General features: G+C 39.1%; 3 protein-coding genes across 3 annotated transcripts; all 3 read right to left on the bottom strand.

The window, feature by feature from the left end:
• Positions 1 to 2,253: 2,253 nt before the first annotated feature.
• On the bottom strand, positions 2,254 to 3,180 carry LOC128628938 (C-X-C motif chemokine 11-6). Its single transcript, XM_053674447.1, has 4 exons — positions 3,022 to 3,180; positions 2,805 to 2,931; positions 2,623 to 2,712; positions 2,254 to 2,521 (listed from the first exon to the last, which is right to left on the bottom strand). Exons 1-4 carry the CDS (start codon positions 3,077 to 3,079, stop codon positions 2,509 to 2,511), a joined length of 288 nt encoding a protein of 95 aa, XP_053530422.1. The 5' UTR covers positions 3,080 to 3,180; the 3' UTR covers positions 2,254 to 2,508.
• A 2,852-nt stretch (positions 3,181 to 6,032) lies between these two features.
• Positions 6,033 to 6,976, bottom strand: LOC128628945 (C-X-C motif chemokine 11-6). The gene is made up of 4 exons (XM_053674536.1): positions 6,805 to 6,976; positions 6,588 to 6,714; positions 6,406 to 6,495; positions 6,033 to 6,304 (listed from the first exon to the last, which is right to left on the bottom strand). The coding sequence occupies exons 1-4, from the start codon at positions 6,860 to 6,862 to the stop codon at positions 6,292 to 6,294; spliced, it is 288 nt and encodes a 95-aa protein (XP_053530511.1). The 5' UTR covers positions 6,863 to 6,976; the 3' UTR covers positions 6,033 to 6,291.
• Positions 6,977 to 10,349: 3,373 nt separating this feature from the next.
• Positions 10,350 to 12,070, bottom strand: LOC108255699 (uncharacterized). The gene is made up of 8 exons (XM_053674528.1): positions 11,911 to 12,070; positions 11,694 to 11,811; positions 11,501 to 11,601; positions 11,284 to 11,410; positions 11,091 to 11,191; positions 10,874 to 11,000; positions 10,692 to 10,781; positions 10,350 to 10,590 (listed from the first exon to the last, which is right to left on the bottom strand). Exons 1-8 carry the CDS (start codon positions 11,966 to 11,968, stop codon positions 10,578 to 10,580), a joined length of 735 nt encoding a protein of 244 aa, XP_053530503.1. The 5' UTR covers positions 11,969 to 12,070; the 3' UTR covers positions 10,350 to 10,577.
• Positions 12,071 to 12,484: the final 414 nt, after the last annotated feature.

The following is a 12,484-nucleotide window of genomic DNA, read 5'->3' as shown; positions in this document are numbered from 1 at the left end:
GTCGCCATGTATTATGCGGCCGCCCTACTCTTTTCCCCCATGGCGGCGTCCAGTGCAGCGCGATCTTTGCGTGGCGGTGGTCAGACATCTGTAGAATGTGTCCTGCAAAGCGCATTTGTCGCTCTACGACCATTTCTGCCAGGCTGCGGGAGTTTGTTCTTCTTAGAATTTCTTCATTTGAAATACGATCACGGTATGATACACCAAGTATTCTTCTCAGGCATCGTTGCTGAAACACATTCAGCTTGTGGATGACTGCCCTTGAGCTCTTCCAAGTTTCAGATGCATAGATGGCGGTTGGGATGATGATGCTATTAAACAGGCGAAGTTTGCTGTGAGTGTGAATAGTTCGAGTGTGAATAGTTCGTTTTTGTGTCCATACATTATGGACACAAAAAAGGTTTCAAATGTAAACATTACATTAGAAACCTTTTTTGTGTCCATAATGTATGGCATATCCTAGATTAATTTACATTTGTTCTCAAAGTCTTCAGTTTGCACATTTTTCAAACACTGGGCAGGATGTAGAATAAAATATTTTTTCAGTATATACAGAAAATATCATTTGTTTTAGTTTGGTCCAGCACATAGCTTGCATATCATTGATATATGTGATGACGTATTTCCCCAGCATGTCCCACAGGACTTCATTTATCAGACGTTGGAAGACAGAGGGGATGCAAGAGAGCCCATACAGCATCACACAGTACTCATAGTGGCCAGAGGTGGTGCTAAATGCTGTTTTCCACTCATGTCCGTCCTGAATATGCACCACATTGAAAGCACTGTGGAGGTCTAGTTTTGTGAAAACCTGGGCGGAATGAAGTTGTTAGAGGCCTGCCGAAACAAAAGGCAGAGGGTACTGGGATTTGACAGTAAGTTGGTTTAACCCTCGATAGTTGATGTATGGCTAGAGGATGCCCGCTTTCTTTTCCACAAAGAAGAAACCCACGGATATACCCCTGTAGGAGGGGTCGGGGCTGCCACAGTAGAAGCGTCAGTGCTTGCGGCATTGTTTCTCCCCCTCTCCCTTGCTGAGCTTGGTGTGCCTCAGTTGCATGGGTTCAGAGGAGGCGCTTGCTCCCTGAGAGCCCAGAGTTTCCCGATGGGGACAATGACTGTGCAGCAGGTAGTCTAAGCGGATGGCGAGGTTGATGAGGGAGTCAAAAGTGAGCGGTTCAATGTGGCATGCCATCTCCATGAGAACTCATTGAAACGTGCCTTTCAGGGCTGTGTTGTTCCATCCTCTACCAGCTTTATTCGTGCGGAACTTCAGGTCGAACTCTGCTACCCGATTTGAACCTTGGGTTAAGGTCAGGAGAAGCTCCCCAACCTCCTTGCCCTCAGGTGATGACCTTCCTTTGGAGGGTAGAGTCATTATAAATCAATACACCTGTTCTGACTGATCATCTTAATCTTGTGATAACGCATTTCTATCCTGATGGGAGTACTCTCTTCCCGGGATGACTCTGCCTCCATCCACAGGGCACAAGGGCTTAGTGATTGGTTTGAGGGTATGGAATTGATGTCAATCATATGGTATGGCCTTCACAGTCACTAGATTTCAATCAGTTGAGCACGTATGTGAGATTATTTTTGGGGGAGAGCAGAGAACCCAGAATAAATGGTAAATGGTCTACACTTACATAGTGCTTTTATCCAAAACGCTTTACACTGTGTCTCATTCACCCATTCACACACACACTCACACAACAATGGTAGCAGAGCTGCCATGCAAGGCACTAACTTGCCATCAGGAGCAACTTGGGTATGTGGAGTCATGTGGGCCAGGAATCGAACCGTCAACCCTACGTTTAGTGGACAACCCGCTCTTCCACCTGAGCCACAGCCTCCACTAATAAATAATAAGAATAAACCCATGCAGACATCGGGAGAACACGCCAAACTCCACACAGACAGTCAGAATTGAAATGGGCCTCAGTGGAGATGTGAAACAGCAACACTTCCTGCTTAACCACCATGCCACCACTGACTGTGTGTAACCTTTCACAAAATAACTTTTCACTAGCGTACTTGTGTGAATTATTATGAATATGCAGTAGTGAGACACTACTCCTGATTTTGCTGTGAACATTGCTTTTAACACAGGTGAGTTTTTCTTACTGCTGAATTTAGTGTGTCAGTGATGTGTCTGTAGTTTGCTGAACAGCTGAAGCTTATAGGATGTCTGATATTGGCCAAACTTTATAAAAATGTATTTGATGTCTGGCTAATAAGAAACACATTGTACTGTTTTTGGAAGTTTTTAAGCACCGTTAAGTGCTGATTATATTATAATTTAGTATGTCATGGTACAGAAACAATATATTTTTTTAAAGATCTTGCATGTTTATTCAAAAACTATATACATTGACCCATATGCAGATGTGATGCTCATAAATTAAACAGTTAGACATACCACATGTACACTTTTTACAACATTTAAAATATTTTAAGCAAGCTGTCTCTCGTCTTCCTCTTCTGTTCAGTAACGACACGGTGCACGCTTTACACTGCACTCCTGCAAAACAGAAACAGATTTTAAAACTTAGTTTTATCTCTTATATAAATAACAGACCAATATTACGATAATGAAACAATATTCAATAAAAATGTACCCACCTTTTCTCTAATCCTGCCGTGATGTATTTCTTAGTAAATTCAGATTCCGGATTCAAGCACTTTTTTCCTGCACCGTTCTTCAGAGTGACACTACAGAGATAAACAACAAGTTAGATAACTCAATAGAGCTCAGTTATGTTGTATTATACATTGCTATGGATATTAGTAGTTACTGAACTTACATGATTTCCACATTTTCACAAGATGCTCTCGCAGGATGAATTTCAATCTTGTCAATACGTTGTGGTTGAACTACGTTAGCTGCAGGACCCTGACACAAACACCTCCTTACACTGGTCCTGGCCTGTCCTGCAAACAGAAGAACATTTTGAGATATTACAAATCTGTGTAATCCTGTGTATCATTTAAAGAGGTGCAGATGAGGATTCAGAATCTTACCTTGTACATGAACAATAAGTAGACAGGCAAACACAACAAAAACTGCAGCAGACTTCATTTTCCTCTTGCTCTTGAACACACTCGATGCTCTGAAGATTCTCTTAATGATTTTCTGGTCACTGATCAAGAAGCTTGTGTGAATGAATGAGTGTGTTTACTCCTCTTTTATACGCTCAGATCGGTGTTTCCCTGTCTTCCTCCCTATAGTTGAATCGCTTTCACTTCCAGTCGTACTTCCTCTTGAGCTAACTTTCTGATTTCCTGGAACTGGTCTCTCTGATAGTCAGCAGTGACTGAGGCAAAAGTTCATCACTTTGTTTGGGTTTTCATTTAATGGAGTCTGCAACTTTATTATCAAAGCTGACGCATGGCTAAACGTTAAATCTAGATTCTATGCAATCAAGATATTTGTCACAATTTGAAAGAGCAATGGCCACTGAAGATTATTTTGTTGAATTTCATCAGAGGGGTAAAAGTGCCTAAATTCTTTATTCAGATGAAAGTACAATTACTCATAGAAAATACTCTGGTAAAGCTTTACAATTTTTAACTCACTTGAAAGTAGAAAAGTATAAAGTCTTATAATTACTTAAATTATGGAAGTAAAAGTGTAAAAATATATTCATTAAAGAAAAAATAACTGCCTCAGGTCACACACGGATTTTAGTTTCTGATTGTAAATTAGTGTCTCTTTCACCAAGGAACCCGTGTGTGAGCACATTAGCTAAATCTGACTAGCAACATCTCTCAAATGTTAGTTATCATGATAATAACTGTGATGGTATTACACTAGCTCCATTCCTACTGTCAAACCTATAAAAGTTCAGATTTATTAGGAATTTCAATCACCTCCTTGAAGGTACCTGATGAATGCCTATATAAAATGACTATTATTCTTTGAAGCAGTAAAATGTACAGTCATGTATGCATTTATAATCTAGGTATCTAAATGATATTTTCATGATTTCATACTTTTATTTCTCCATGAAATCACTTTTCATAGTTCCATGTGCAGTGAAATGTTCTGCTCTGAATTTCATATGGATTTGTTACATCACTGATTTCACTGTGGAAAGTGTTTGTCTGGGGTTGTTGTGGAATAGTAGGATTTCAGAGAAAAGAGAAGTGTATATTGCTGGCTCAGTGGTGTAATTAACGTGGAGGAGGGTAATAACATGCGTCTCCTAAAGCGACATATGAAACTGAACGGTCATGATTTCTCTCTTCAGTGGAAATGAACTCGGTCATTAAATATGCACGTTTATGTCCTGTATACAAAGTGTTCAGAATTTCATCTAAATCATACTGCAACAGAAGTTCAAATATGCACATGCTTAAACCTTAACTGTATTTCAACCAAATATCATAGCTTAAAACTGACTTTTACATGTTTTTTTTCTGTTATCTTTAGTTATAGTCAGTGGTAAATATTGCTATGGTCAAATATCTACTACTTAATTATTATTATTATTATTATTATTATTATTATTATTATTATTATTATTATTATTATTATGTTAATTTTTGATTTTTTTAAATTATTTTTGCACATCCTGTTGTCCATCCTGCTTCACTGTGATTACTGTGACTTTTTTAAAAATACTTACACTGAAAGATAACTAACTGTTCATTGATAAAAACTACTGGGCACTGAATTTGAAGCATGATGTGTTCTCTGCACCAGATAGTAAAACATGTCCACCCTGTAATGTGAGCATTCAGTATATCTTATTGTAATTTCATATAAGGTTTTTCCAAAACAGGGATTTCTTAGGAAAAGGAGAAGTGTATATTGCTGGCTCAGTGGTGTAATTATAGTGGAAGAGGGTAATTACACGAGACTCCTTAAAAGTACAAATGAAACTGAAAGATTATTATTTCTCTCTTCAGTGGAAATGAACCGGGTCATTAAATATACACGTTTGTGTCTTATGATGAAACATTTCTATGCTGATGGGAGTGCTTTTTTCCAGGATAACTCTGCATCCATCCACAGTGCACGAGGGATCACCAATGACTGCATATATGAGTGGACAATATGGTGCCATTTACTCCCATTGTGCAGCTTTAAAGCTTTTTTTGGGAATTAAAGGTTACCATCTTGTGATAAACGGAGTCCGAGCATGCTCAGTAGATAGTACCATTGGGACAGTGGGTCCACTTCTTGCCCAGCCACATTGATGATGAGCATTCCCCTTCTTCATGCTGGTAGTGTGGACATTGAGAGCTATTACCTGAAGTGCAGCTAATAATGTTGCATTACATGCTATCTCAAAGTGATAAGAACAGCATTCTTAATCAATTAATATGTAAAATGCTAAATAGAATTTATGCAAGTACTACAGCCAGCCACTAGAGGGCCTCAGAGACATTTTGGCTGCACTTTCAAATCCCTAATACAAAGCCCACCCACATATACAGTCACTGGGGCTCACTGAATGATTTGAAGACAATGAAAATGATGTAAATCACATAACATGACCTCCACAGTCTCCAGATCTCAACCCACTTAAAGACCTGTTGGAGAATTTGGAGCTGTGAGACAGTAACAATACCCACGTCACCACCGTGCCACCCAATAATATTAACTGTGTGTACATTTCCTACTAGTTTACATGTGAGAATTTCTTATGAATATGCAGTAGTGTGACACTGTCAGCAATACCAATCACTGATTATTTATCAGAGAGCAAAATAACAGACGATGCTTTTAGTATCGTTTCAAAGGTTTCACAGGTGTGTTTTTCTTACTGCTGAATTCAGTGTTTCAGTGATGTGTGTGTCTGTAGTTTGCTGAATATCTCTGCTGTAGGTGTGGGTGTGGATATGTTAAGTACCTCTCCTCCTCCCATCCTCTCATTATCTCATTAATAAATTCGTGTTATAACATGAATGAAGAGTCAGTTTTCATCTCAGTCCACACCTACAAATAATACGGATCAGAAATCTGATATTGGGCAAACATTATAAAAATGTATTGATATCCTGTAATAAGAAACACATTGAATTGCTTTCTGAAGTTTTTAAGCACTGTTATGTGCTGATTTTATTATAATTTAGTACTTTAGTATACAAAAACAATATATATTAAGAAATCTTGCATGTTTCTTTAACAACTATGTACATCCAGCAATATACAGAATAAACTCTCATAAATTAAACAGTCAGACATATCACATGTACACTTTTTACAACATTTAAAATATTTTAAGCAAGCTGTCTCTGTTCTCTCGTCTTCCTCTTCTGTTCAGTAACGACACGGTGCACGCTTTACACTGCACTCCTGCAAAACAGAAACAGATTTTAAAACTTAGTTTTATCTCTTATATAAATAACAAATCAATATTACGATAATGAAACAATATTCAATAAAAATGTACCCACCTTTTCTCTAATCCTGCCGTGATGTATTTCTTAGTAAATTCAGATTCCGGATTCAAGCACTTTTTTCCTGCACCGTTCTTCAGAGTGACACTACAGAGATAAACAACAAGTTAGATAACTCAATAGAGCTCAGTTATGTTGTATTATACATTGCTATGGATATTAGTAGTTACTGAACTTACATGATTTCCACATTTTCACAAGTTGCACTCGCAGGATGAATTTCAATCTTGTCAATACGTTGTGGACGAACTACGTTAGCTGCAGGACCCTGACACAAACACCTCGTTACACTGGTCCTGGCCTGTCCTGCAAACAGAAGAACATTTTGAGATATTACAAATCTGTGTAATCCTGTGTATCATTAAAAGAGGTGCAGATGAGGATTCAGAATCTTACCTTGTACATGAACAATAAGTAGACAGGCAAACACAACAAAAACTGCAGCAGACTTCATTTTCCTCTTGCTCTTGAACACACTCGATGCTCTGAAGATTCTCTTAATGATTTTCTGGTCACTGATCAAGAAGCTTGTGTGAATGAATGAGTGTGTTTACTCCTCTTTTATACGCTCAGATCGGTGTTTCCCCGTCTTCCTCCCTATAGTCGTACTTCCTCTGGCGCTAACTTTCTTTTCTCATTTCTTGGAACTGGTTTGTTTGATAGTCAGCAGTGACTGAGGCAAAAGTTCATCACTTTGTTTGGGTTTTCATTTAATGGAGTCTGCAACTTTATTATCAAAGCTGACGCATGGCTAAACGTTAAATCTAGATTCTATGCACAATTTGTCAGAATTTGAAAGATCCATCATAAACTCTTAAATGTACTTAAATTATGAAAATAAATGTACAAGGAAAAAATTCCCAAAAGAAAATGATGTCAGCCTGCAATCACACATTTAATTCCAAATGTTAAATTAGATAACAACGTGGGAACATATTAGCTAAAGCCAACAAACAGTAGTTCGTTGCTAATCTCTCAAATGTTAGCTACCTCCATAATGACTGTGATGGTCTCATATCGGTCTCATTCCTTCTGTCACATCCGTTAAAGTTTAGATTTCTTAGGAACTCTGATCAAGCCCTTGCAGCTGTCATCCACATTTTGAGACCATGAGCTCTTTAAGCCCATGTTGAAATCGAAAGTCCAATATTTGAAATTGCTTCATTAATTTTTGAAGCAGTAAAATAAACAGCCGTGTATTTAAAAGCCAGATAAATAATGCACAGCATAAAATATATTCACACATTCATACTTTTTTCTGTAAGAAATCAGTTTTTATCTTTCCATGTGCAGTGAACTGTTCTATAATGAATTTCATATTGATTTGTTCCATTGCTGATTTCGCTGTGGAAAGTGTTTGTCTGGGGTTTTTGTGGAATAGTAGGATTACAGAGAAAGGAGAAGTGTATTTTTCCTGGCTCAATGGTGTAATTAAAATGGAGGATAATAACACATGTCTCCTGAAAGCGACAAATGGAACTGAAATGCCATTATTTCTCTTTTTACTGGAAGTGGACTGTTAGTTAGTTAGTTAGTTAGTTAGTTAGTTCCGTCCGCGCAGCATCAGGCAACAAGCATTCGCCAGCGGGCTCGGTCGGCAGCGTCGATTTCCACATCTTCCCACTTGACATCGAGCGCTCGTAGATCTTCCATGAATGTTCGTCGCCATGTATTATGCGGCCGCCCTACTCTTTTCCCCCATGGCGGCGTCCAGTGCAGCGCGATCTTTGCGTGGCGGTGGTCAGACATCTGTAGAATGTGTCCTGCAAAGCGCATTCGTCGCTCTACGACCATTTCTGCCAGGCTGCGGGAGTTTGTTCTTCTTAGAATTTCTTCATTTGAAATACGATCACGGTATGATACACCAAGTATTCTTCTCTGGCATCGTTGCTGAAACACATTCAGCTTGTGGATGACTGCCCTTGAGCTCTTCCAAGTTTCAGATGCATAGATGGCGGTTGGGATGATGATGCTATTAAACAGGCGAAGTTTGCTGTGAGTGTGAATAGTTCGAGTGTGAATAGTTCGTTTTTGTGTCCATACATTATGGACACAAAAAAGGTTTCAAATGTAAACATTACATTAGAAACCTTTTTTGTGTCCATAATGTATGGCATATCCTAGATTAATTTACATTTGTTCTCAAAGTCTTCAGTTTGCACATTTTTCAAACACTGGGCAGGATGTAGAATAAAATATTTTTTCAGTATATACAGAAAATATCATTTGTTTTAGTTTGGTCCAGCACATAGCTTGCATATCATTGATATATGTGATGACGTATTTCCCCAGCATGTCCCACAGGACTTCATTTATCAGACGTTGGAAGACAGAGGGGATGCAAGAGAGCCCATACAGCATCACACAGTACTCATAGTGGCCAGAGGTGGTGCTAAATGCTGTTTTCCACTCATGTCCGTCCTGAATATGCACCACATTGAAAGCACTGTGGAGGTCTAGTTTTGTGAAAACCTGGGCGGAATGAAGTTGTTAGAGGCCTGCCGAAACAAAAGGCAGAGGGTACTGGGATTTGACAGTAAGTTGGTTTAACCCTCGATAGTTGATGTATGGCTAGAGGATGCCCGCTTTCTTTTCCACAAAGAAGAAACCCACGGATATACCCCTGTAGGAGGGGTCGGGGCTGCCACAGTAGAAGCGTCAGTGCTTGCGGCATTGTTTCTCCCCCTCTCCCTTGCTGAGCTTGGTGTGCCTCAGTTGCATGGGTTCAGAGGAGGCGCTTGCTCCCTGAGAGCCCAGAGTTTCCCGGTGGGGGCAATGACTGTGCAGCAGGTAGTCTAAGCGGATGGCGAGGTTGATGAGGGAGTCAAAAGTGAGCGGTTCAATGTGGCATGCCATCTCCATGAGAACTCATTGAAACGTGCCTTTCAGGGCTGTGTTGTTCCATCCTCTACCAGCTTTATTCGTGCGGAACTTCAGGTCGAACTCTGCTACCCGATTTGAACCTTGGGTTAAGGTCAGGAGAAGCTCCCCAACCTCCTTGCCCTCAGGTGATGACCTTCCTTTGGAGGGTAGAGTCATTATAAATCAATACACCTGTTCTGACTGATCATCTTAATCTTGTGATAACGCATTTCTATCCTGATGGGAGTACTCTCTTCCCGGGATGACTCTGCCTCCATCCACAGGGCACAAGGGCTTAGTGATTGGTTTGAGGGTATGGAATTGATGTCAATCATATGGTATGGCCTTCACAGTCACTAGATTTCAATCAGTTGAGCACGTATGTGAGATTATTTTTGCGGGAGAGCAGAGAACCCAGAATAAATGGTAAATGGTCTACACTTACATAGTGCTTTTATCCAAAACGCTTTACACTGTGTCTCATTCACCCATTCACACACACACTCACACAACAATGGTAGCAGAGCTGCCATGCAAGGCACTAACTTGCCATCAGGAGCAACTTGGGTATGTGGAGTCATGTGGGCCAGGAATCGAACTGTCAACCCTACGTTTAGTGGACAACCCGCTCTTCCACCTGAGCCACAGCCTCCACTAATAAATAATAAGAATAAACCCATGCAGACATCGGGAGAACACGCCAAACTCCACACAGACAGTCAGAATTGAAATGGGCCTCAGTGGAGATGTGAAACAGCAACACTTCCTGCTTAACCACCATGCCACCACTGACTGTGTGTAACCTTTCACAAAATAACTTTTCACTAGCGTACTTGTGTGAATTATTATGAATATGCAGTAGTGAGACACTACTCCTGATTTTGCAGTGAACATTGCTTTTAACACAGGTGAGTTTTTCTTACTGCTGAATTTAGTGTGTCAGTGATGTGTCTGTAGTTTGCTGAACAGCTGAAGCTTATAGGATGTCTGATATTGGCCAAACTTTATAAAAATGTAATTGATGTCTGGCTAATAAGAAACACATTGTACTGTTTTTGTTAGTTTTTAAGCACCGTTAAGTGCTGATTATATTATAATTTAGTATGTCATGGTACAGAAACAATATATTTTTTTAAAGATCTTGCATGTTTATTCAAAAACTATATACATTGACCCATATGCAGATGTGATGCTCATAAATTAAACAGTTAGACATACCACATGTACACTTTTTACAACATTTAAAATATTTTAAGCAAGCTGTCTCTCGTCTTCCTCTTCTGTTCAGTAACGACACGGTGCACGCTTTACACTGCACTCCTGCAAAACAGAAACAGATTTTAAAACTTAGTTTTATCTCTTATATTAATAACAGACCAATATTACGATAATGAAACAATATTCAATAAAAATGTACCCACCTTTTCTCTAATCCTGCCGTGATGTATTTCTTAGTAAATTCAGATTCCGGATTCAAGCACTTTTTTCCTGCACCGTTCTTCAGAGTGACACTACAGAGATAAACAGCAAGTTAGATAACTCAATAGAGCTCAGTTATGTTGAATTATACATTGCTATGGATATTAGTAGTTACTGAACTTACATGATTTCCACATTTTCACAAGTTGCACTCGCAGGATGAATTTCAATCTTGTCAATACGTTGTGGACGAACTACGTTAGCTGCAGGACCCTGACACAAACACCTCCTTACACTGGTCCTGGCCTGTCCTGCAAACAGAAGAACATTTTGAGATATTACAAATCTGTGTAATCCTGTATATCATTAAAAGAGGTGCAGATGAGGATTCAGAATCTTACCTTGTACATGAGGTATAATACCTCGTGCCGTGATGTATTTCTTAGTAAATTCAGATTCCGGATTCAAGCACTTTTTTCCTCCACCATTCTTCAGAGTGACACTACAGAGATAAACAGCAAGTTAGATAACTCAATAGAGCTCAGTTATGTTGAATTATACATTGCTATGGATATTAGTAGTTACTGAACTTACATGATTTCCACATTTTCACAAGTTGCACTCGCAGGATGAATTTCAATCTTGTCAATACGTTGTGGACGAACTACGTTAGCTGCAGGACCCTGACACAAACACCTCCTTACACTGGTCCTGGCCTGTCCTGCAAACAGAAGAACATTTTGAGATATTACAAATCTGTGTAATCCTGTATATCATTAAAAGAGGTGCAGATGAGGATTCAGAATCTTACCTTGTACATGAGGTATAATACCTCGTGCCGTGATGTATTTCTTAGTAAATTCAGATTCCGGATTCAAGCACTTTTTTCCTCCACCATTCTTCAGAGTGACACTACAGAGATAAACAGCAAGTTAGATAACTCAATAGAGCTCAGTTATGTTGTATTATACATTGTTATGGATATTAGTAGTTACTGAACTTACACGATTTCCTTATTTTCACAAGATGTACTTGCAGGATGAATGTCAATCTTGTCAATACGTAGTGGATGAACTACGTTAGCTGCAGGACCCTGACACAAACACCTCATCTTGGCCTGTCCTGCAAACAGAAGAAAATTGTACATATTTTGAGTTATTACAAATCTGTGTAATCCTGTATATCATTAAAAGAGGTGCAGATGAGGATTCAGAATCTTACCTTGTACATGAACAATAAGTAGACAGGCAAACACAACAAAAACTGCAGCAGACTTCATTTTCCTCTTGCTCTTGAACACACTCGATGCTCTGAAGATTCTCTTAATGATTTTCTGGTCACTGATCAAGAAGCTTGTGTGAATGAATGAGTGTGTTTACTCCTCTTTTATACGCTCAGATCAGTGTTTCCCTGTCTTCCTCCCTATAGTTGAATCGCTTTCACTTCCAGTCGTACTTCCTCTGGCGTTAACTTTCTTTTCTCATTTCTTGGAACTGGTTTGTTTGATAGTCAGCAGTGTCTGCGGCAAACGTTCATCACTTTGTTTGGGTTTTCATTTAATGGAGTCTGCAACTTTATTATCAAAGCTGACACATAGGAAAACTTTCAATCTGGATTCTATGCAAAATTTGTCCGAATTGAAGGCGTGATGGCCTTTGAAGAATTTTTCATTGGATTTCATCAGTGATGGTTAAAGAAATGTAGAAAAGTATCAATTTACTTAAAGTATGAAAGTACAAGGACAGAATAAAGAATCATAAAAAAAGATGTCTGCCTCAAATCACACACTGGTATT

Source organism: Ictalurus punctatus, chromosome 22 (assembly GCF_001660625.3).
Source record: "Ictalurus punctatus breed USDA103 chromosome 22, Coco_2.0, whole genome shotgun sequence".
Lineage (NCBI taxonomy): Eukaryota > Metazoa > Chordata > Actinopteri > Siluriformes > Ictaluridae > Ictalurus > Ictalurus punctatus.
This window is presented reverse-complemented; position numbering and strand designations above follow the sequence as displayed.

Bases quoted from the DNA above. Each gene is read 5' to 3' on its own strand.
- LOC128628938 (XM_053674447.1), bottom strand. From the start codon at position 3,079: ATGAAGTCTGCTGCAGTTTTTGTTGTGTTTGCCTGTCTACTTATTGTT. The intron at 2,932-3,021 runs GTAAGATTCTGA...TTCTGTTTGCAG, and splicing joins ACTTATTGTTCATGTACAAG to GACAGGCCAGGACCAGTGTA. The intron at 2,713-2,804 runs GTAAGTTCAGTA...TTATCTCTGTAG, and splicing joins TGTGAAAATGTGGAAATCAT to TGTCACTCTGAAGAACGGTG.
- LOC128628945 (XM_053674536.1), bottom strand. From the start codon at position 6,862: ATGAAGTCTGCTGCAGTTTTTGTTGTGTTTGCCTGTCTACTTATTGTT. The intron at 6,715-6,804 runs GTAAGATTCTGA...TTCTGTTTGCAG, and splicing joins ACTTATTGTTCATGTACAAG to GACAGGCCAGGACCAGTGTA. The intron at 6,496-6,587 runs GTAAGTTCAGTA...TTATCTCTGTAG, and splicing joins TGTGAAAATGTGGAAATCAT to TGTCACTCTGAAGAACGGTG.
- LOC108255699 (XM_053674528.1), bottom strand. From the start codon at position 11,968: ATGAAGTCTGCTGCAGTTTTTGTTGTGTTTGCCTGTCTACTTATTGTT. The intron at 11,602-11,693 runs GTAAGTTCAGTA...TTATCTCTGTAG, and splicing joins TGTGAAAATAAGGAAATCGT to TGTCACTCTGAAGAATGGTG. The intron at 10,782-10,873 runs GTAAGTTCAGTA...TTATCTCTGTAG, and splicing joins TGTGAAAATGTGGAAATCAT to TGTCACTCTGAAGAACGGTG.